At 45.8% G+C, this 24,830-nt stretch overlaps 1 protein-coding gene across 1 annotated transcript in view; it reads left to right on the top strand.

Moving 5' to 3' along the window:
- INPP5F (inositol polyphosphate-5-phosphatase F) overlaps positions 1-21,139 on the top strand; it is a 62,520-nt gene extending 41,381 nt beyond the window's left edge. The window contains exons 8-20 of the mRNA XM_073595775.1: positions 4,650-4,829; positions 6,532-6,599; positions 6,688-6,812; positions 9,180-9,257; positions 9,335-9,455; positions 10,593-10,721; positions 12,252-12,369; positions 12,558-12,756; positions 15,127-15,198; positions 15,297-15,370; positions 15,637-15,765; positions 18,260-18,347; positions 19,441-21,139. Coding sequence (XP_073451876.1) covers positions 4,650-4,829; positions 6,532-6,599; positions 6,688-6,812; positions 9,180-9,257; positions 9,335-9,455; positions 10,593-10,721; positions 12,252-12,369; positions 12,558-12,756; positions 15,127-15,198; positions 15,297-15,370; positions 15,637-15,765; positions 18,260-18,347; positions 19,441-20,491 — 2,432 coding nt within the window. The 3' untranslated portion in view covers positions 20,492-21,139. The remainder of the gene's footprint in view (positions 1-4,649; positions 4,830-6,531; positions 6,600-6,687; positions 6,813-9,179; positions 9,258-9,334; positions 9,456-10,592; positions 10,722-12,251; positions 12,370-12,557; positions 12,757-15,126; positions 15,199-15,296; positions 15,371-15,636; positions 15,766-18,259; positions 18,348-19,440) is intronic.
- The last annotated feature ends 3,691 nt before the right edge of the window (positions 21,140-24,830 follow it).

The raw sequence follows: 24,830 nt of genomic DNA, 5'->3' as shown, positions 1-24,830 counted from the left end.
GCCACCTGCGACACTGGGCCCCCCACCTGCCACACTGCCCACGTCATATTATTTCCCCATCACACTGCCCCCACCTGTCATATCACACCGCCCCTTTGGCACAATACCCTCATGTCATACTGTCCCCCTCCTTTCACAATGCTCCCTAATTACACTGCCCCCCTCCTTTCATACTTCTCAGGTATCATTTTCCTGTCACACTGCCCCCCTCTTGTCACAATATCCCCCTGTCATACCGCCCCTTCCTGTCACACTGCCCCCAGCGTACTGCCCCTTGTCACACTGCCCCCCTTCTTTCACAGTGCCCCCTCCTATCACACTCCCCCCTCCGGTCACACTTTCCAAATACCCTTCTTTGGTCACACTGCCCCCCTCCTGTCAAAATACCCCATCATACTGCCCCCGCCACACTGCCCCCCATCCTTTCACCACTCCCCCCCCCCCCCCCCCCCCCATCATACTACGGGTCAGGGGCCCTTCATGGTTTCTTGCACTGGGGCCCTGAAGGTTATAGTTGCGCCTCTGCTTGTCTCGCTGACCAATGCGCTGCCACACTCAGCAGGCGGGGTGGTGCTGCATCCTTACCGAGCCCTGCAATTCTCTCCATTTATGCTGATGACGGAGTCCTGCCAACGATGCGTTCGGGCTGAATGTCAGAAAACCACTAAACCCACACATGGGTTTGTATATATATATATATATATATATATATATATATATATATATATATATATATAAAATATTCTGCTGCAGATCAGTAACACTTACAGATCTTGTCCCAAGCCTATGATTGGATAGTGAAAGGAGAAACAGCGGACTGATGTTAGCACATGCGCTCTGCATCTTAAAGTAGAACTATAGGCAAAACTTTTTATTTATTTTTTTACTTTCAGGCTGGGTTCACACTTAGGCTCGGTTCACACTGGGGCGACTTGTCAGGCGACCTAGTCGCCTGACAAGTCGCCTCCCGTTCTGTGCTATGGAACCGTTCTAATTGGAGCGACGCAAGTCGCTCCGACTTAGAAAAAGGTTCCTGTATTACTTTGGGGGCGACTTGGGGCGACTTGCATAGACTTCTATGCAGAAGTCGTCTCGCAAGTCGCCCCGCAGTCGTTTGCAGGTCGCCTCGCTGAGGCGACCTGCAAGTCGTGCCGCCCATGTGTGAACCGAGCCATATGCAATTTGGATGTGGGTTTCCCCGCATCCAATTAGCATAACAGGAGATTTTGACCGGCTCTTAATGGAGACGGTTCACACGCCTCTGGGGCAGCTGCGGTCCGCATTAGGAAATGGTCCTGTACGTCTCTGGCTCAATTTCAGGTCCGCATTCAGGCAAAAATTCGGACTGGATTCGTACCTGAAACGGAGAACGGGGATGCACCGGACCCTCTGCTGTGATCCGCAGCTAGTATGAACCCAGCCTCACTTTAATAATAATGGTAAACTGGGCAAATAAAGGATGAGTTCCGCCTGGGGAAAAAAAAAATCAAAAGTCAGCAGCTACAAATACTACAGCTGCTGAGTTTTAATATATGAACACTTACCTGTCCAGGGAGCCTGCGATGTCCTCACCTTGTCCCTCGGCTCCGGGTGCAGGCGCCGACATCCTTGCTAAGGGGAACAGGAAGTGAAGTCTGTTTCCTACTGCGTGTGCATGATCTGAATGGTCCCTGCTGTCTTCTGGGACCTGTGTGTCTCCAAGAAGACAGCGGGGGTGTTGGGGGTGGAAGTGGGAGAGTAGATGCCTGGATTTGACAGGTATCTGCTCCAGCCCCCCCCCCCCCCCCAAACCCAATATGGCACCCGAGGTGGGGAGGAATGTGATCAGCGGAAGTTCCATTTTTGGGTGGGACTCCGCTTTAAGGTGGAAGTAAACCACTGTATGCCGGACCTTCAGAGCGCATGCGCCGGTGACATCACCAGCTGCATCCAGGGTGAATATCTCCTTTAAAAGAAAAAAATGCATGTTTAAAAGATATTCATTTTTACCTACAGGTAAGCCTTATTGTAGGCTTACCTGTAGGTAAAAATCACAATGCTGACTTTACTACCACTTTAACGGGGGCACAGACCGCAAGAAAACTGACGGGGGGGGTCCTAATCCTTCTCCACTCTATCCAAAACTAAACAAAAGTTTTGCCTTTTAGTTATACTTTTAATTAGTATGTTAATAAGGGAGGCAAAATGGAGACAGAAAAATTCTTTTGATGAGAAGTTCTAGAACCTGTCATTTTTTCCCTCACTTCCTGTTGCAGTGACTACACAGGAAGTGAGGGGAAAGCTCCCAAATGGGAAAACGAATGGAAGTGAAAACAGGTTAAAATATGTCCAGAATGGAAAGCAAAAAAATGTCTGGTGACATGGCTCCTGGCTTTTTGTCACACTTGTGTAATGCGGTAAAAAAAAGGAGTGCAGGGAAGCCTAGAAGATGAGGAAAGCTAAGCACTGGAAGAAATGTTCACCCTGTCAATTTGGGGACGTGGTGTAGAGTCTCGAGCAGAATGAGTCCCATCAGGATATCTGAGTTCTGTTGCTCCATATTCTTTGGACAGGTGACTGCCATGCAGGAGAGCCACAGCCTGTGGTGTGGAGAACGTAGGAAAAGGACACAACAAAAGGGCATCAGATGAAGAAAGCCATGTGATGTTTATTTTGCCCTTGGGTGTTATCTCGCTGTGAGTGCAAATTAGTTCTACCATCAGCTGACCTGAACACCCTTCTGGTGCCAGGCGTGTGAGTGACTTCTCTGTGACATGACCATAGATGAAGGGACTTTTGTGCCCAGAAAAGTCAATTGAAGAATCACGGATTATCACTTGCTAATCCTATTGATTAACGCTTTGGGTCAATCTACTTGGGTGATTAATAATTTCTTGCTTCTGTCAATGCTAACTCACCGTACTGTATGTATGGAGAAGCAGTGTTATCACCCTAAGACCTAACTACAGGTTTTCTCCCTCTCTCCTCCATAATATGGGAGAGGTGTTCCATAGTACACAAAGGTAAATTGGGGTCATTAACAGATAACCGTGCAGCACAAGCAGCGAGCCCTGGAAGTTATTAGCTTTTCTCCATTTCTTGCAATGACTTGACCTCCTTTTTCTGTTAAAAAGGATTGCAAAACCCTTTGCACTGTCCTTTCCTTGTCTCAAAGTTGAAACATCAGAGGTCTGTTTAGACCCCCGATATATCTTCAAAGCCCCCCCTCCTCCCACCAGGGCACCCAAAAAAAAAAAAAAAAAGAATTGTAATAATTACAAATAAATGGTTAAATAATAAAAATAAGAAACTAACACCAGTGGCAGAACTACCAAGGTTATACTTGTGACCAAGTCCTGGTGTTCCGCCCCTGGGCTCAGGGGGAAGGGCCCTGGGCCTGGAAGGATGGGATGGGGATCAGGGGGCCCTTTTATGGTTACTTGCTCCGGGGCCCTGAAGGTTCTAGTTACACCTCTGGACCTCACAACTCTGATGATTCAGGCTGCATGTAGCGGCACGAATGCTTTGAGTTGTAATTGCCACTTTTGGGTGAACAAGAGTAGGAATGCCTTTTATATACTATATAATTAAAATCTACACTCTCTGGCCACTTTATTAGGTATGTACACATGTTCAGTTGCTTGGTAACACAAATTGCTAATCAGCCATTCACATGGCATCAACTCAAAATGTCTGGTTGATGTCAGAGGAGAATGAGCAGACGTTCGAGATGATAGAAAGACAACAATAACTCAAATAACCACTCGTTACATCCAAGGTATGCAGAATACAATCTCTGAACGCACAACACATCCAACCTTGAAGCAGATTGCCTGGACTGAGTCTCGGTTTCAGCTGCAACATTCAGATGGTGGGGTCAGAATTTGCCATAAACATGAAAGCATGGATCCATCCTGCCTTGTATTTATGGTTCAGGTAGTGGTGGTGTAATGGTGGGGGGGGGGATATTTTCTCTGCACACTTTGGGCCCTTTAGTACCAGTTGATCATCGTTTAAACACCATGACCTACCTGAGTATTGTTGCTGACCATGTCCATCCCTTTATGACTACAATGTACACATCTTCTGATGGCTCCTTCCAGCAGAATAATCCACCATGTCACAAAGCTCAAATCATCTCACCACTGGTTTCTTGAACATGACAATGAGGTCCCTGTACTCCAGTGGCCTCCACACTCACCAGATCTCATCCAATAGAGCACCTTTGGAACGTAGTGGAACAAGAGATTTGCATCATGGATGTGCAGCCGACAAATCTGCATCTGTGTGATGCTATCGTGTCACTATGGACCAAAATCTCTGAGGAATGTTTACAACACCTTGTTGAATCTATGCCATGAAGAATTAATGGTATATATATTACCAAGTGTCTGGCAACGTGGCAACTTCTGTCTCAACAGTGACTGTAGAAAATGTTGGTGAGGAGGGGAGGAAACCTCTATGGGGCATCACCAATGAGTGGAGATGTCGGTGAGGTTCCACCATTGAGGAAGGAGGGGGTGTTTATGGTTGTTGATGGAGATGCCTTTGTGGGAGAAGGGATGTTGGTGGGATTTTGCCAGTAAGAGAGGGGAGATATCTTTGTGGGGTGTCACGGTGGGGGGCCTGTTGTCAGTGAGTTATAACGTTTTGTTTCTTTGCTCTTCTAGGAATGAGATACAAGCGTCGTGGAGTGGACAAATCTGGGAATGTGGCAAACTATGTGGAAACAGAGCAGTTCATCCATGTCCACAATCACACCCTGTCCTTTGTACAGACCCGTGGCTCTGTGCCAGTCTTCTGGAGCCAAGTGGGGTATCGTTATAATCCACGTCCTCGCCTAGATAAAGGTGAATGTCATGTGACTCTTGGAAGGTGACTTTTTATAAGGCTGAGTCTTCACAGGCATCAGATGGGTGTTGTGTATGCTGTGTGCACCATGTAAGGTGTCTTCACTACGGACAATCTGTGCTGTGTGCTCTGTGTATGTTCTGTGTATGTCCCGTATTGCATATTCTGTATTGTGAATGGACCCACCTCCTGCACTTCCTGGCAGAGATAGTGGACGGCGGTGGGAACACTTCTATTTATCCTTTAATTTAGTTTTTTTAAAAGTCAGCAGCTACAAATCGTGCAGCTGCTGACTTTTAAAATAAGGACACTTACCTGTCCAGGGCACCCACGATGTTGGCACCCCGAAGCCGATCAGTCCCTCGGCTCTCGGGTGAAGGCGCCTCCATCTTCGGTAAGGGAATCAGGAAGTGAAGCCTTGTGGCTTCACAGCCTGGTTCCCTACTGCGCATGCGCAAGTCGCGCTGCTCGATTCCACTGGTCCCTGCTGTCTTCTGGGACCTGTGTGTCTCCCAGAAGTGGGAGCAAATACCTGGATTATACAGGTATCTGCTCTGCCCTCCTCCCTGAAAGGTGCCAAATGTGACACCGGAGGGGAGGAGGATTCCGAAAAGCAGAAGTTCCATTTTTGGGTGGACCTCCGATTTAAGGGCCATTTTCACACCTAATGAAGTGGGATGCATTTTGAACTGCACTCCAACTCCATAGACAGCCCAAAATCAAGGTAATCCTATGAGCATAGTTCACATCATTGCAATGTGAACTATGTGCGTGGTGTGGTGCATTTGTAGTGCGTTCTCTACATTGAAAAATGCAGCATGCTCTACTCCTTCTTTTTTTTTTTTTTTTTAACTGCAATGATGTGAACTTTACCCATAGGATTACCTTGATTTTGGGTTGTCTATGCAGTTGAAGTGCAGTTCAAAATGCAACCAACTGCATCCAATTGTGTTTAGTATGAATGGGCCCAAAAAAAAAAAAGAAAGTAGAGCGTGCTGCATTTTTTGCACCGTAAATGCAGAGAATGCGCTACAAATGCGCCGTGCCTTTTTAAGCCAAGAAAGCCAAGCCCAAAAAACATATAGCATAAATGCACTACAAACCGCAGCGCAAAACGCATTTAAGCAAATGTCAAGCGTGCTTCAATTGTATGTAAACTGCTCACATCGTTTGTAATAAAAACAGTTTTGCCATTCTAAAGCTTCCCGCCAATTGCTTTGCATATTATTTTATATATACTGTGATTCTGTATTTGCCAAATATGCTGCAGAAATCTCCCACCACTGAGTCTGGCTAAACTGTTTACTTCCTGGATTTACACAGACACACAGAAGCACACCTCCAGCTCTGCAGCTCTCATTGGCCCTCTTATGACTCATCCTCCCTCCCTTCCTGGCAAACAATCACAAGAGAGAGATAGCTGTGCATGATGTTATAAGCCTAGGCTTTTTACCAGACAAGAAACAGGAAGTGGGCTGTATAAGATATTTACTGGCAGAAAAAAAAAATGTTTTACTATTCAAAGGTAAAACAACAACAAGAGCAGAAGATTTAATAGATGGAAAGATGAAAAAATGTCTGAAGTTCCACTTTAACATAAAATTCTTCAGTGTAAAAGGATAATAATCTTATTTCACACTGGTGATCAGTATATTGTATAGAATGTTGTGTTCCATCCGGTATGATTCCTTTACTTTTTAGGTGAGAAGGACACCAGCCCGTATTTCTGCCTACACTTTAATAAAGAACTTGAGATCTATAAGAAGCAGGTAGGTCTTTTTGTCATGTTGGTATTGGGATAGAGGTGGTTGTATCATATTTATGACCAGATCTCTTGTTGTCCTTTGTACATGACAGGCTATTCTTAATCTTGTGGATCAGGCTGGCAGAGAGAAGATCATTGGCGATGCCTACCTGAAGCAGGTCTTGATGTTTAATTGCCCCGGTCTCACCTATATCAGCTTTGACTTTCATGAACACTGGTAGGTTCATCTTCCTGGGGTACTGCAGTCATCTCTTCTAGTACACCACATTTTTTTGTGGCCTTTATACTGAGCCATGGCAGTATTGCCTAAGCCGATTATCAATAAATATCAAACTGCTCCACATGGATCTCTTGGCTGTTGTGCCCATCCGCTTTCACCAGCTGTTGGTCTGGTTTGTCTTGCCAACAGATTAGTACTAAATATTTGATGGATTTGCTGCATTAACCAGACCTTGGAAAACCTTTTTTTTTTAGTTTGTTAAATTGCAATATACATCTCTTTACATGCTTAACGCTCCTTTTTTTTTTTGTGTCCACAACATTTACGAGCTGTATCCTTTGCCATTTATGGGGAAAGGTTCACATTACCCACAGCTGGAAATGAGCTTGAGAATTTCTGCATTTCACATAGCGAGGGACTACTCTGAACTGCCTGGTGGTGACCAGATACACACAATAGACTTGTATTATTCTAGTTTTGTAATCCACACCTTCTGGGACTGCTTTAGGGCTCTACAGAGAGATGCAAGCTGAAGTCCATAAAGCACTGTTACTTCACAAGCCAAAGTCCTAGAACCTGATCCAGGACTAGAGCCTAAGGCAGGCCAAAGAAGATGCGATTCTCTTTTTTGCAATCACGAGTTGCAGGAAAGCAATTTGCTCTATTTCCCCTATCAGTACAGTCGGTGTTCATGGGGAAATCCCTACCATGGAGCTATTGGGTTCTCCTGGTGGGGGTGGGAGAGCACAAGGGCTGTATGCCGATATACACACACCTGAGCAGAACTTGTGTACAGAGATGAATATGCTGCCTTAAACACAGATCAGTGCAAACATCCCTATACGCAAGTATTACGTGGATGTGTGGTGTAAAGCCGCTGCATATTTCATTGATTTTCACAGCTAGCTGTACATTGCACTTGTGACTCCCAGGCATAGAATTATGCCTGAAGGTATGCTGCATGGCCCTCTTGCAGACATGTGCATGAAGCCAAATACTTCAATTTATTACATAAATTCTAATATATATATATATATATTAGAATTTATGTAATAAATTGAAGTGTTTGGCTTCATGCACATGTCTGCAAGAGGGCCATGCAGCATACCTTCAGGCATAATTCTATGCCTGGGAGTCACAAGTCCAATATATTATATATGGAATTGTTTGGGCTATAGGGGTACCTCATCCTTTGTAATATTTTAGAAGATAGGACTGATGTAACAGACTTTAACGGTACCAGTGATGGACAATCAGAGCAAAATCATGCTAAATATTTTTATTACAAAATTATTAAAAATGTTTTACAGGTAAAATCAATTCAAAATTGTATGGCTCTATTCAGTTTGGTCTATCAAACAATTATTATGTAGTCGATCTCTGTTAATACAATGTCAAGAGGTCGACGCGTTTCACATCTATGCTTCCTCAGGACCTTGCATTCTTGACTAAAAACAGAGATCCTGTTCAAAAAAAGAAAAGAACACAAACATTATTTACATTTTTATTAGGTGACACATACATTTTGACATACCATCTAATTGGGTAAAGAGACGTGCATCGAGGGCCACTTACATATAGATAGGAGCCCTCAAGAAATGACGTGCCAAGTGTCATAAGAGAGGGATCCGATAGCTAATGTCTTCAAACAATATGTAAATAAATATATAGAGAGAGCAAGAGCTGACCGTGTAGTCCTATTCTGAAAAAAAAAACAATAGGCATGAAATTGGTAGGTTAAGGCACGGGGTAGATGCAAAGTTAATTATTAGCCGAGATAATATAGCACTTACTGAGGATGGAATCCCAAAAGGAAAGAAAGGAGAAGGGGAGCTGCCCTCAGCCATAGATAAAGACCTGAAGACCTTGCAGTCAGTTCATCAATAATGCCCCTATATAATCCATACAAGATACATAGCAAATATTATATACACTGAATCCAAGTTATTAAAGTCCTCACAGAAAAGCAGGCAGGAAGAATATACCTCCATAGTATTCAAGATGTTACTTGATAGTACTGTTCAATCCCGAGTCCTATTGTCCCCTTTAAGGATGTTGTTAGAAATAAGATCTAAAAACAATCCAAAATAATACGATATATTCCTCAATAGTGAGGAGGAGAGTCACTTGGAACAAATTTCTACAATATTACCTTTTATCATAAGAATGCTCTCTCTGGTCAATAGGATTAGATTGTCCCTGTCCCCTTGTCACCATTGCTGCTGAGATTATATTAGACATTCAGATCCTGATGGAGAATTATGGTCTCCTTTAGTAAATGGCCTGGTATACTGTGTAATATTGAGATGGTCCTTAGGATGAACTCCTCTTTACCTGTTCTCTGGTTGTGTTTCATGTCACCAGCCGTGGGATGAAGTTTGAGAACGTGCAGACGCTGACTGACGCCATCTGTGATATTATAACTGACATGAAGTGGTGTTGGTGAGTGTGCAGATTGTGGGAATCCGATTCTGGGACTTGTATAGATGGATGTTTACATATGTCTGATTTATGGGTAGGGTGGATCAGGCTGGAGTCATTTGCAAGCAGGATGGTATTTTTCGAGTGAACTGTATGGACTGCCTGGATAGGACCAATGTGGTTCAAGCTGCCATCGCTCGTGTTGTCATGGAACATCAGGTAATATTATTTGAATTCTAAAGATACAAAACATTTCCATGCACCTCCCACTTCATTACCCCAAACCTGACCTGCACATTAAATGCTTCATATTTTTAAATGCCCCTTCACCTACTCTTTATTCTACCTTTCTGTCCGTCGCATCGCCTAACTTCTTTTCAACTTTTATAGTCCTTACAGTCAACTCCCACCCCCACTCCTGTCATTTCAACTTTTTGCACAGTCCTATTCATCCCTTTGTGCTGCCCTTCTATTTATATGACATATTCTGCCTGATTATAGGCATTTTGTAGGTGGGAGACGTTGTCTAGTCTTATATTTGTATCTCCGTATTCCCTCAGAGCATTCAGGGTTGTGGAGGCAATCCAAACACACCAGTTTTTTCTTTGTGATCGAAAATAGATTGTGGCCATCTGCCAAACTATGTAATCTGCAACATGGAAATTATCAGTCACTTCAAGTTATGGGGGTTTTATCTTCTCCATGTCCAATCTGTCATTTTATATTTGTCACCCTGGTGTTTTATATTATTACCTCCTATAGTCCTCCTGTCGTTTTTTATAGTTCCCCTTTCAGAGTCCTCCCATTGTTCATAGACCCCTCTGAGTCCTACTGTCACTATAGTCCCTTCCCTTGCAAGATCCTCCCGTCACTTATAGTTCTCTCCCACGGTCTTCCCGTCACTTATAGTCCCCTCCCAAGGTCCTCCCGTCACTTATAGTCCCCTCCCAAGGTCCTCCCGTCACTTATAGTCCCCTCCCAAGGTCCTCCCGTCACTTATAGTCCCCTCCCAAGGTCCTCCTGTCACTTATAGTCCCCTCCCAAGGTCCTCCCGTCACTTATAGTCCCCTCCCAAGGTCCTCCCGTCACTTATAGTCCCCTCCCAAGGTCCTCCCGTCACTTATAGTCCCCTCCCAAGGTCCTCCCGTCACTTATAGTCCCCTCCCAAGGTCCTCCCGTCACTTATAGTCCCCTCCTTTGCAAGGTCCTCCCGTCACTTATAGTCCCCTCCTATGGTCCTCCCATTATTTAAAATCACCTTTCATCACTATGTTTCCTCCCAGAGTCCTATGTTATATTGACGTCTAATTTTTGCAATAGATGTGAAGTGGTAAGAAGTTTTATCTCCCTTCCCAGCTAAAGAAACTTGGTGTGATGCCCCCAGAGCAGCCACTGCCAATGAAATGCTATCGGCTCTACCAGATTATGTGGGCAAACAACGGAGATTCCATAAGCAAGCAGTATGCAGGCACAGCCGCACTGAAGGTCTGTTTATTACCTTTCACTTTTCCATATTTACCTTTCCAAAACTTGTGTTTACTGTGTCACCCACATCGCACTGCCTTATAGGTGTTTGCAATGTATACTGTGCCCATGTCACTGCTGTAAAATCTACCTTTATATCTGGAGAGCTGTGATTTCACTCTTGTATAATATAACTTTTATGTGGAGAGTGGTGATGTCACTGCTGTAAAATATAAATTTATATCTGGAGAGCGGTGATGCCATTTCTATATAATATAACTTATATCTGGAAGGTGGTGATGTCACTCCTGTATAAAATAAATTCTATCTTGTTGACAGTGCTGTGTAGCCACCCCAGTGATGTCTTATGGTTTTACGTGAACATCTTCCCTGGTATAAAACCTCACTAGAAAGCCTCTATATCAGGGATATGCAATTAGTGGACCTCCAGCTGTTGCAGAACTACAACTCCCATGAGGCATAGCAAGACTCTGACAGCAACAAGCATGACACCCAGAGGCAGAGGCATGATGGGACTTTTTGCAACAGCTGGAGGTCCACTAATTGCATATCCCTGCACTATATGGTCTAACATCCTCACATTGGGCTCAATTCACACAGGGGTGTCCAATCAGCAGCTAACGGGCCTTATGCAGCCCAAGACAGCTATGAATGCGGCCCAACATAAAATCGTAAACTTGCGTAAAAAATGTAGATTTTTAAAAATTTTTAGGAGGGATTTTTTTTTTAATGCGTTTACACATAGCGAACACATGCGGCTAAGGAAAAATGTACAGTGTCTCTTTACTGGACTTTCATAAATGTTATCTTCCCAAAGAAAAATCTCCCACTCTCCACAATCATGCCCTTATTCATGTCATCAGTTTTCGGCAGCACCTATATTTATGAGCAACTATTTTCAAGGATGAAGCACACGAAGGGCAAAATTAGAACCAAAATATCTGATGAATTTCTCCATCCATTGAACCGGATATTGATGAGTTTATCGCACTAGTTTTATGTTGCCCTCATTTACTTATATTATAAAAAAAAAATTACCAAACAAATTAAGTTTTAATACATTATTTATATCGGTGATCGTTAACTTGTGATCTGCCCAACTTTTTCTGCTCATCAGCTCTCCTTATTGTTCGTGTAATTTGTGTGACCCAAGACCATTCCTCTTCTTCCAGTGTGGCCCAGGAAGGTCAAAGGTTGGACATCCCTGCTTTAACATATTTTCTTTTGGCCACTTGACTAATTTTTCAAACTTCATTGGTCTCTGCTAAGAAAAAGTCAAATTTTTAGAAAAAAGTATCCTAATATGTTGGCCCTGTAAATAAAGACTGTGTATAAGGCGTCTGTCCAGCAGTGGTGCAGATTGACACCGATCCTTTGTATTAGGAGGTTGACCTGTAATATAGCAGTGTGTCACTGGAAAAATGACCAGTTGTGGTCTACAGTGACCTTGATCTCTTGTATAATGTTTGGGAAGGTTGGTATTAGTTGGCATTGTTTTTTTTTTTTTCCTAATATGGCATGTCCCCACAGGGGGATTTTACGCGCACTGGAGAGAGGAAACTGGCCGGTGTAATGAAGGACGGAGTAAACTCTGCCAATCGATACTACCTAAACCGGTTCAAAGATGCATACCGACAGGCTGTGATAGGTAAGAGTTGTGCACAGAACTTTGTAAGACTGATTAGATATGCGTGTGTCATGTATTCTTTACATGTGACCTCTGAGTGTCACATGACCTGTGTGGTTCTTGCAGTGAGTCTTGCCATGGTATAGGTTTGCTGTCACAGTCAGACTGTATGAAATGGAGCTGCTCATGTCTGGTTGAATTTTCTGCAGATCTGATGCAGGGGGTCCCAGTGACAGAAGATCTTTACTCCATATTCACTAAAGAGAAGGAACACGAGGCTCTCCACAGACAGAGCCAGAGGAACCACCAGGAGCTCATCAGCCAGCTGCTTCAGAACTACATGCAGATCCTCCTGCCGGACAGTGAGAAGTTCCATGGTGGCTGGGCACTTATCGACTGCGACCCCAGGTGTGTCTGCAGCAATAAACTCAACTTGACACAATGGTGCCCACACTGAAGGGCTTTAACTTTTATTGTGATTGCTATGCTTAATTTAATTTATCATCATACCAAGCAAGAGCAAAGACAGTGGAGAACCTTTGTATGTCCAATTGTGTAGTCAGAGCACATATAGTGGATTCCCCTATTATTCGCTATAGTGTCCTCCCAGACCCACATTGTTCCCTTGGTGAGGTCTACCCACAACTGACATGCTTCCCTGTCCTGTTGACTGCTCCTATAGTCTTATAGCTGCATTAGTATTTCCTTTTATACACTTCTTTTTTTTTTTTTTTCAATATGAGTAGGGCCCTCTAATTCCTCCTGTATTGAATTGTATTGTATCCCTACTGTCTGCCTCCAGGCTGTAAAGCGCTGCACAATCTGTTGGGGCTATATAAATCCTATATAATAATAATATTATGGTGTGACAGTCCTGACCCTACAATGTGAGTTCAAAAAGCCCTTTAAACCAAATCAGAAAATCATTTGGGCCTATCTTCTCCTCGATGTATAGTAATCACTCCCAGCCGCTTTCACCATTTAAGTATTCCCTTTCCTTAGTTTGCTTCCAGCTGCCTTTAAAAGTTGCTTTACTTTCTGCCTCAGTTACTCGGAGTTACATTGTGTTTTACTACTCTGCCCTCCTGGTGTGGAGTCTGGGGGTTGGGGAGAGGGAAGGTGTACTCTGCAGTGTAGTGTGGTCTGTGAAGGAGAGTGTGATGTCTAGGGATAGGGAATCCTAGTCTGGGGGAGATGTATTCTGCCCTCTAGGACCAAGTCTGGGTGGATGTGCTGTGCCCTCTAGCGTGCGGTCTGGGCGGAAGGCACTGTACCCTCTAGCGTGCGGTCTGGGCGGAAGGCACTGTACCCTCTAGCGTGCGGTCTGGGCGGAAGGCGATGTGCCCTCTAGCGTGCGGTCTGGGCGGGAGCCGCTGTACCCTCTAGCGTGCGGTCTGGGCGGGAGCCACTGTACCCTCTAGCATGCGGTCTGGGCGGGAGCCGCTGTACCCTCTAGCGTGCGGTCTGGGCGGGAGCCGCTGTACCCTCTAGCGTGCGGTCTGGGCGGGAGCCGCTGTACCCTCTAGCGTGCGTCTGGGCGGGAGCCGCTGTACCCTCTAGCGTGCGGTCTGGGCGGAAGGCGCTGTGCCCTCTAGCGTGCGGTCTGGGCGGAAGGCGCTGTGGCCTCTAGCGTGCGGTTTGGACGGGAGGCGCTATGCCCTCTAGCGTGCAGTTTGGGTGGGAGGCACTGTGCCCTCTAGCGTGGGGTCTGGGCGGGAGGCGCTGTGGCCTTTAGCGTGGGGTCTGGGCGGGAGGCGCTGTGGCCTCTAGCGTGCGGTTTGGGCGGGAGGCGCTGTGGCCTCTAGCGTGCGGTTTGGGCGGGAGGCGCTGTGGCCTCTAGCGTGCGGTTTGGGCGGGAGGCGCTGTGGCCTCTAGCGTGCGGTTTGGGCGGGAGGCGCTGTGGCCTCTAGCGTGCGGTTTGGGCGGGAGGCGCTGTGGCCTCTAGCGTGCGGTTTGGGCGGGAGGCGCTGTGGCCTCTAGCGTGCGGTTTGGGCGGGAGGCGCTGTGGCCTCTAGCGTGCGGTTTGGGCGGGAGGCGCTGTGGCCTCTAGCGTGCGGTTTGGGCGGGAGGCGCTGTGGCCTCTAGCGTGCGGTTTGGGCGGGAGGCGCTGTGCCCATTAGCTTGCGGTCTGGGCGGGAGGCGCTGTGCCCATTAGCTTGCGGTCTGGGCGGGAGGCTCTGTGCCCTCTAGCGTGCGGTCTGGGCGGGAGGCGCTGTGCCCTCTAGCGTGCGGTCTGGGCGGGAGGTGCTGTGCCCTCTAGCGTGCGGTCTGGGCGGGAGGCGCTGTGCCCTCTAGCGTGCGGTCTGGGCGGGAGGCGCTGTGCCCTCTAGCGTGGGGTCTGGGCGGGAGGCGCTGTGGCCTCTAGCGTGGGGTCTGGGCGGGAGGCGCTGTGGCCTCTAGCGTGGGGTCTGGGCGGGAGGCGCTGTGGCCTCTAGCGTGCGGTTTGGGCGGGAGGCGCTGTGGCCTCTAGCGTGCGGTTTGGGCGGGAGGCGCTGTGGCCTCTAGCGTGCGGTTTGGGCGGGAGGCGCTGTGGCCTCTAGCGTGCGGTTTGGGCGGGAGGAGCTGTGCCCATTAGCGTGCGGTCTGGGTGGGAGGCACTGTGCCCTCTAGCGTGGGGTCTGGGTGGGAGGCACTGTGCCCTCTAGCGTGCAGTCTGGGCGGGATGTGTGCTGTCTAGTGCTGATAGTAGATAGAAGCTTCTGTCTATTTTATGGAAAATTGTTTCACTGGTAATTGCTTTCTTGTGGTCTTCTAACAGGGTGTCTCATTTTCTTGTAGCCTCATTGATGCCACTCACAAAGATGTTGAAGTCCTCCTCCTGCTCTCAAATTGTGCTTATTATGTGGCCTAGTAAGTACCTTCTCATAATGTCAAGTGTCCCTGAGCAGTGGCCATATTGGGAGAATTTGGCTATATCCGTCGCTAACTCTGTTTCTGCTTTTGTTCAGCTATGATGATGAGGTGGACAAAGTGAACCAATATCAGCGCTTAAGTTTGGATGATTTGGAAAAGATTGAGATTGGTGAGTCTTATCTTCCTGGACATGATCTAGAAATTGAAAAAATTTGCTCTTTTTCACTGGCTTAGGCCGAGCCTGTCCTCTGTTGTGTGGTTATGGTGGCATCCCATCCGGCTTCCATCCATTTTTCTTCCAGGTTCCCCGTTTTTCAGTTGTGCTTCTGTTCTTGTTTTCTTTATCCCTTCTCTGTCCAACTCCATCTTTTTCTGTCCTCTCCTTGGTGTCTTTTGCAATCTGCTACTATATTGTAATGTTTTTCTCTGGTTCAGGCCCTGAACCTACCTTTTTTGGGAAGCCCAAATTCTCATGTATGCGGCTGCACTACAGACACAAGGGGACCAGCGGCTACTTCCACACATTGAGGGCTGTGGCCCGGAGCCCTGAAGAAGATGGAAAAGGTAAATCCCAATTATTTTGAGTTACTACACAATGGTTTTGCTTTACTGCTTCTCACAGTACAAGTCTATGAGTCCACTGACCTGCTGAGAAGAATGCACTCCCTGTGTGGCTGTTTGTAATCTTGGCAGTTGTTAAGCGGTGAGCCCGTATGATTGTAGTGGATTGAAACCTGCAAATATGTGAACATCAGACCAAAATGTATGTAACGAACACTAAAATAATTTCTCAAAATACCAGCACGTTTAAAGCTGGGCAAAAAAAATTCTCTCCCATGCAGTGGGGCAGTCTCCACACTGCTCGGGTTATCTGCTCCTTTTTGTCTATTGGAGACAGGGCCGTCTTTAATTTTGATTGGGCCCTGGGCAAACCTTTTCTTGGGGCCCCCCCTCCATTCTGAGACATACAAAAAATAGCAGGTAGACTCAAAATCAGTTTACTGCAGCAGATCACGCAGCGATTGCAATTGTTTGCCAGAGGTTACAGCCTATCATTACTGCTCAATGGCTGGTTTCTAGAGGTTACAACACATAATTTCTGCTTGCCGATGGGTTGCTAGAGGTTAATGTACATTATTAGCGCTCACTAATTGGTTGCTAGGGGTTGCAGCACATCATTACCTCTCACTGAGCAGTGGAGCAATCCCAAATAATTGAGCAAGTAAAGGGGCACATTAATACACATACTACAGGAGAGGTTCAGAGACTGCGGACATACTGCAGGAGACAATCAGAGACTGCGGACATACTGCAGGAGACAATCAGAGACTGCGGACATACTGCAGGAGACAATCAGAGACTGCGGACATACTGCAGGAGACAATCAGAGACTGCGGACATACTGCAGGAGACAATCAGAGACTGCGGACATACTGCAGGAGACAATCGGAGACTGCGGACATACTGCAGGAGACAATCGGAGACTGCGGACATACTGCAGGAGACAATCAGAGAGTGCGGACATACTGCAGGAGACAATCAGAGAGTGCGGACATACTGCAGGAGACAATCAGAGACTGCGGACATACTGCAGGAGACAATCAGAGACTGCGGACATACTGCAGGAGACAATCAGAGACTGCGGACATACTGCAGGAGACAATCAGAGACTGCGGACATACTGCAGGAGACAATCAGAGACTGCGGACATACTGCAGGAGACAATCAGAGACTGCGGACATACTGCAGGAGACAATCAGAGACTGCGGACATACTGCAGGAGACAATCAGAGACTGCGGACATACTGCAGGAGACAATCAGAGACTGCGGACATACTGCAGGAGACAATCAGAGACTGCGGACATACTGCAGGAGACAATCAGAGACTGCGGACATACTGCAGGAGATTACCAGAGACTGCGGACATACTGCAGGAGACAATCAGAGACTGCAGACATTATACAGGGGATGGTCAGATAACTTTCAGCAATGCACAGCTTTACAGTTAAATAACAGCTCAGGGTTTAAACAGTCAGGCATTCTATGGTTGTAAGGACATACCTGGCCAGCCAAACTTACTACATACATTCAGGACTGTGGGCGGGGCTTCCACTCTCTGCTCTCACTAAAGCAGCTGGGAGCTCCACTGATGCTTTGTTGGGTGGGCCCTGGGCCCACATCACCCGTGAATGGTCGCCCCGATGACAGCTTTGCAGAGCGCACAGAGGACACGGGAGCATGTATTCCGCGCTAGCCAGCTGAGAGGGGCGGGGCCGGGATCTCCACTGACGCTCTGACCCCGCCCACGTGCAGCCTGTGTACTGGGAATAGAGCGCCTGTAGTGAGAGCCAGTGATCGGAGTGGGAGTGTCATTGGAGCTCCCGGCCCCGCCCCCAGACCTCTGTATTCACCAGGCAGTATAGAGGGGGCAGGGCCGGAAGCTTCACTGACAGTCGCACTCCAATCACTGGCTCTCACTACAGAAGCTCTTTGCCGAGTACACAGGCTGCACGTGGGCGGGGTCAGAGCGTCAGTGGAGCTCCCGGCCCCGCCCCCTCTCAGCTGGCTAGCGAGGAATACATCCTCCCGTGTCCTCTGTGCGCTCTGCAAAGCTGTGATCGGGGCCCCAATTCACGGCTAGCCCGGGCCCCCCAACAAAGATTGGGCCCGGGGCAAGTGCCCCGTTTGCCCTGCGCTAAAGACGGCCCTGATTGGAGAGGAGAGCGGAGATTTACTTGCCTGATCCTCCCAGCACAAAACCGGTCTGGCACCCCCGCGCTACAGCAGACTTGAATAGTGGACTGTTCCTGACGTCATGTCGCCCAGAACAGTCCACCACTGGACGTGGGAAAGTACTTTTTTTTTCTGAAGCATTGGGCTTTGTGCTACCCCCCCCAAAAAAAAGGAGCAGGTAACCCATAGCCCCACTGCATAAGGGGAATACATCCCCTGAGATGGGCTTTAAAATATAATATGCTTACATTTTTATTTAACCCAAGTACAGTTCCTTTACTTACATCTTTCTACAGTCTCAGCCAGAATCTGTTTGCTTTACAGACACATTGCTGTGTATAGCGGAGATGCTGCGGATTACCAAACAAGCCATGGAGTCCGATGTCCCGATCGTTGAGAAGAAACTAGAGAGGTGAGGAGGTGGCTGATGATATGTAGCTGAAGGAGATGGATTTGTATCATTATGTATGCAAAATATCTGCCCCCACCATGGTGGTAGAATGTGAAGTATCATAAACCAGCTTTACTGTGGTGTTCAGTCCGTTATCTTATATTGGTGGGATCGGGCATGTGGTGTGGGGCATAATTATTATGTTTCTGGTTTGAAGTCTTCCTGATATAAATGTGTATTTTAGGTGAAAACATGCTGTGTGTATAGCTTGGCCCAATATTTCACTTTTTAGTGTGATTGGAGGCATCGGCATGGTGTCGTATGGTATGAAGAGGTTGGTGCAGTATCTAAACCTCTAGTATGCCTGACAGCATTGGTGTCACACTCTTTGGTGTTATTGAAGGGATTGGAATGGTGGTGTAGGTTTCTAGTGTGAAGGGATCAGCATGGTGTCCTGCTCTTGGCGTGATTGAAGGGATCGGCTTGTAATTTTTGGTATGAAGGGATCTGCATGGTTGCATGCTACCTGGTGTGAATGAAGGGATTGGGTCAGGGTCTTGCTCTCCAGTATGCACAAAGTGATTGGTGGCTCACTTTTTGGTGTGATTAAAGGGATCAGCATGGTGTCATGCTCTGGGTGTGATTGAAGGATCTGCTTGTTTGTTGTTTCTCTTACGAAGAGATCGCCATGGTTTAGCTTATGGTATGAAAAGATTGGCCTTGTGTAACTCTATTGGAGTGATTGTAGGAATGTGCTTTGAGTTTGTAGTTACTGGTATGAAGGGATTGCCTTGGTGTTGTAGTTTCTATTAAAAGAGATCGGCATGGTGTCAGGCTTTCTAGTATACATGAACTGATTAGCGTGCTTTTTTTTTGTTTTGTTTTTATTGCTGTTACAGTATACAGAATCACATGGTGTCAGGCTTTCCAGTATACATGAACTGATTAGTATACAGAACCACATGGTGTCCTAGTCTGTACATCTCGTCCCCTTAGATGATTGTTTTCAAAGTGTCTCTGGAAGTCCCAGCAAAGCAAGCTGTTCTTTTGCACTGTAATGCAGGTTTATTTATTGTATGTTCTCCAGATGGTGACTACCTTGTCTCGTTTACAGGAAGAGCAGCAAACCTCATGAGGATATAATGGGGATCAATTCCAAAAGCCAGAAACTAGGGATGAACAGCATGGGCCTTGCTCAGAGCAAGAACTTCTTGATGAGTAAATTTTCCTCCCTTAACCAGAAAGTCAAACAAACCAATATTGGAAGTTTTCGCAAGTTAGGTACATTCAACAAAGCAGAAGTGAAGGGCTTCCTTAAACCCAACCTGCAGGTCAATCTGTGGAAATCTGACAGCAGCCTAGAAAATCCCAGTACAGAGACCAAAGATCACACAGAGTCAGACTTGGAACTCTCGTCAGACAGCGACTCTTTTCATTCCGATGACTATATTCCTAAATCAGATGACGATAGGCAGATCACAGGCTCCCTAGAGAACATTGGACAGGTTGACTATGTACTACCTAGCTGTGGCATCATCGCTTCTGGCCCACGATTAGGCAGCCGATCGCAGTCTGTCAGTAGCGCTGAGTTAAACCTTCACATTCCTACTGAGATCCAGGTAACCCAGTGTGAAGCATCACCGGAGGAGAATGTTCTTATAGATTTTGGAACCCCGATTGATGCTTACTGCCACCAGTTTGTCCATGATGCCCAGACCAAAGATGGTGACTGCAAGGGTGGTGATGCTGATACTAAAGAACAAATGGGCCATGTATTATTGAGCAATAATTCCCCACAAACCGCATCTACTGTAATGGACCCAGAAACAGAGCAACTTTCTCGGCCTTCACAGCTTGAGGTATCTGGAGCCGACACTGGCTCCAGATTGTCTGTAGACCTTTCGGCAACCTCTGGCCGGTCCAGCCCTGGGTCTGCAGCTTCTCCAGCCGACAGCAATGGCAGCAGAGTCGTCTCTCCCTTTGCCAAGATCCGCAGTTCTGTAGTCCAAGTGGCAAACATCACTCACGCTGGACTGGCACAAGGGATTAATTTTGCTGTGGCTAAAGTGCAGAAGTCTCCAGAGCCGGAAACCGTTCCAGTCCAGATACCAAATGACTTCAAAGAACTGTTCACACAGTGTCAGACACGAATTATACAAATCTAATGAAGTTGGTGCCACAATTCCCATCCATATATACGGCATCACTTCCAAGAATGTTTACATTTTTTTTGCTATAGATAGGAATAATGTCAAACCGGGAGCCGGGTGAACGAACACTATTGTATTCAGACTATTCCTTCAACTTCTGTGGTTTTTTTTGTTTTTTTTTTTAGTAGGAAAAGCACTGTATTTTAGTTACTATTTATTTTTTAGATTTTTATATCTATTGTTACCTGTGAGATGCTGTATATCATTGTGTCACTGACACCTTTTTCCCATTTGCACAGTCTTCCCTCTTTGCCTTATAACTTTCTACAAGATTTCTAGGCATTAAACCTTTCACTGCCTGGCCAGTCAAGTATTCGATGGTCCAACACTCTTTACACTGGAAAGATCTAGGTACGGGCTCTATTAGAGATTCGGGGCCTTGGCGGTTCTGTAGTAGAATAGAAGTTGTGTACTCCGCTCTCTCTATAATCTACTATATTTGAACTGTGATAGATTGTGCTCCACTGTATCCATCAGCGGTATGTATAACATTGTGTACTTCGTGATGTGCCTCTGTCCCAATGAAATTATTTATTTGTTGTGTGGCTGTTCTATGTCATGAGAGGGAATTATTTTAATAAAAAAAAAGTACCTTATACAGTATACTGGATGTGGAATTAATAATTAAGGGGATTTTTTATTTGGGAACACTGCAGACCTCTGTAGTATTAGTTCCACCCTTGTGAGGATGGACCCCAAGGGTTATATTTTTAACAAATTTGCTGAACTTTTTTCATCCTGTGAAACTGCATGTACATTTGTTCTGTGCAAATGGTGACAAAATTGAATGTTACTAGGTTATTTTCTCTCCAGATCAAATGTTACTCATTCGTATTAAGTGAATCTGGAAAATACTGCATTAGGGCTGCTAGATGGGAACTGATTGTAGTGGGGCTGAAACAACTAATCAACATATTTGACTGTTATCAATTAGTTGGCCTGCATACAGAATGCATTATTTACATGTCGGTATACACAGTGCAGCACACATACAGCTCAGGTCACTGTACAAACATGTCAGTATGTGCCTGAGAATGTGTGAATTAAAATATGGGAGGAGCAATGCATCATGGGACATGTAGTCCTGGGCAGGAGAAGGAAGTGGTTTAAAGTGATTCTAGGGCAGAAGGGTGTTTTTTTTTTTTTTTTTTTTTTTTTTTTTTTTTAAACCTTAAAGCGGATTTTCACCCAAAAGTGGAACCTCCCCTTATCTGCTTCCTCACCCCCCCCCCCCCCCCCCCTGGTGCCACATTCGGCACCTTTCGGGGGGGGGCGTGTACCTGTTTTTGACAGGTACCCTCCCCCACTTCTGGGAGACAGCGCCGCAGCACTGTCCCTCAGACATTTGGCCTCTCCTCCCTATCGGGCCAGTTAGAATGCTCAGCGCCCTTCGCACACGCACAGTAGGGAACCGGCTTCCCTCACCATGATTGGCGGCGGCAGCATCTGAGAGCCGATCCGAAAATCAGCTGGGGTGCTGACGTCGTGGGAACCCTGGACAGGTAAGTGTCCTTATATTAAAAGTTAGCAGCTACAGCAACTCGTCTTTAAAGTGATACTGAAGTCCTAATTTTTTTTTTTGTGTTTCAAAATGGCAAACATGTTCTACTTACCTGCTCTGTACAGTGATTTTGCACAGAGCAGCCCAGATTCTCCTCTTCAGCCCTCCTGTCGAGTGCCCCCACAGCAAGCAGCTTGCTATGGGGGTACCCGTGCCGACCTGCAGCTCCGTGTGTCCATTCAGACGCGGAGCCCAAGCTAGGCCCCGCTCACTGACTTTGATTGACAGCAGCGAGAGCCAATCAGCCATCAGGAGTGAGATACCCGGGCAGCCGAGTCTCCTGCAACTTCCCTGGATAGAGATGGGCTCAGGTAAGTATTAGGGGGGCTGCTGCACACAGGTTTTTTTTTTTTTTTTATCCTAATGCATAGAATGCATTAGGATAAAAAAAAAAAAACCTGCCTTTACAATCACCTTAATGCATTCGATGATTTTGAATGAATATTTTATGCATTCTGTGCATTAAGGTAAAAAAAATAAAAAAATCTTCTGAGACCAACCCCCCCTGTTTATTTATCTGATGCAGAGCTGTGCCCAAGAGCAGCAGCACTCTCTCTCTCTCCCTCCTCACAGGACTTGGATACAGCTGCGGAAGCCATTGGCTCCTGCTGCTGTCAGTCACAGCCCGTGAGGAGGGAGCAGGGGTTGAGGCCGAGTCACTGTGTGTGTTTGTCAACAGAAGCACACAGTGTGGCTAGGGATCAAGCTGCTTGCTATATAAATCCTGTATAACAATAATAATAATAATATTGAGGCACTCTGATGGCAGGAGGAGCCAGAAGCACCAGTGGGGAACCCCAGAAGAGGAGGATCTGGGCTGCTCACATATATATATATATATATATATATATATATATATATGTATGTGTGTGTGTGTATATATATATATATGTATATGTGTATGTATGTGTGTGTGTGTGTGTGTATATATATGTATATGTGTGTGTGTATTTTATATATATATATATATACACCAACAGCTGCTCTGGCCCCAGATCAGGAAGTTAAAACCCCAGTTTAACAGCCAGAGAACTAATCAACTGCATGGAGAGCAATGCCGGATCAGCAGTGATCATTTTTTATGCATTCCAAAAAATATATAATCAAAGCCCAATGATGTACAACTCTAGGGAACCAAATCTTTGCACACACAAATGCAACAAATTTTGCAGAAAAATCTTACATTGGACGTTCAGATCCCCAGCCATTCCTCGGTGGGTGTTTAATGTCTCAGGACATTGATGTCAGACTTTCACCTAATCTGTCTTCATTTCACTGGAAACTATTTGTCATAAACCTCATGCCTCCTTCCAGTCTGTAGGCTTTCAATTCCATTTCATTAATGCAAATACAGTAAAACCTTGGTTTGAGAGTGTTTTCCAAGACAAGCAAAATTTTTTAAATACATTTTAACTAGTAACATTAAGTCACAACTGAGTATAAAAGAGAAGAGAGGCGCCTCTCAAGTGTAGCAATATGGTTACATTTAATGAAGGTACAACATTTAGCAAGTCACATGGTTGATGATTAAAAGAGGCACATCTAAGTATGCAGGCATTTGGGATAAAGCTGTCCACATAGACCATCCTCCGCACCGCCATCAACCTTAATCCCTTCCATGTTGCACTCTACGAGCGCTTCAAGCCTCGCTTTCAAATCGCTCTACTGCAGGGTGGTCTTCCCGGTCACGACTGCAGACTGACAGCGGTGAAAGCTGGCAGTGCGGGGGATGGTCTATGTGGACAGCTTTACCCCGGATGCCTTCATACTTAGATGTGCCTCTTTTATTTATCAACCATGTGAGTTGCTAAATGTACTTTCGTTAAATGTAACCATATTGCTACACTTGGAGGCGCCTCTCTTCTCTTTTATACTCTGGAGCTCCTGCTGGATTTTGCTTCAAATCCCCTTGTGGAGGCTTCCATTTGTGGATGGACATTGTATGGTTACACAACCTATCACATCGCTATGATCTTTTTATATGGACTATAAACTGAAGGATTTATGAATAAATGGTTGTGGAACAAATCATTTGAGTTTCCTATGGGGAAATTCGCTTTGATATACAAGTGCTTTGGATTACAAGTAATTATTTATTTGTTATTATACAGAATTTATATAGTGCCAACAGTTTACACAATGCTGTACAACTACAATACACTTTAATACAGTAAGAATCAGAGGGGCCTGCTCCTTAGAGCTTACAATCTAATAAAAATATATATAGCCAGTGGCAAGCTAGCCAAACCAGGAAACAAAAGCCTGGGTTTGAAAAGTCTAGGACAGCATTTTTTTTTTTTCAAACTAAGGTATCCCTGAGGTTTCTGCAGGGGGGGCCTTGGCAAAATGCCCCAAAATTGTTTACAAGCCAGCAACTGGATCAAGTCTGCCTTTTAGTTACACAAAGCCACAGATTTTTATTGTGAAACCCTTCTAGCCACCATTTGATAAGGAGGATGTCAGGCGCCTGCATAGCATTCTTGTTTGACCCTCTCCATCAGCATTGAGGGTACCTTAGCGCAATGATGGAGAAACATTGACATACAAATCAGTACCAGTTTGCAAAAGTGTAGTTGGTTTGAAAGAATAAATCGCCTCTAACATTGTGTGTCCTACTTGTGTGGATGTTTCTGCATAACTATTAGAAAAGTTTTTACATTTTAGAATAGGGTGCATTGAGACTATCCAGTTTTTTTTTTTTTTTTTAAAGGGTGCCTTGACTGATAAAAAAGG

The sequence above is a fragment of the Aquarana catesbeiana genome, linkage group LG08, assembly GCF_042186555.1.
Source record: "Aquarana catesbeiana isolate 2022-GZ linkage group LG08, ASM4218655v1, whole genome shotgun sequence".
In the NCBI taxonomy this organism is placed as follows: domain Eukaryota; kingdom Metazoa; phylum Chordata; class Amphibia; order Anura; family Ranidae; genus Aquarana; species Aquarana catesbeiana.
This window is presented reverse-complemented; position numbering and strand designations above follow the sequence as displayed.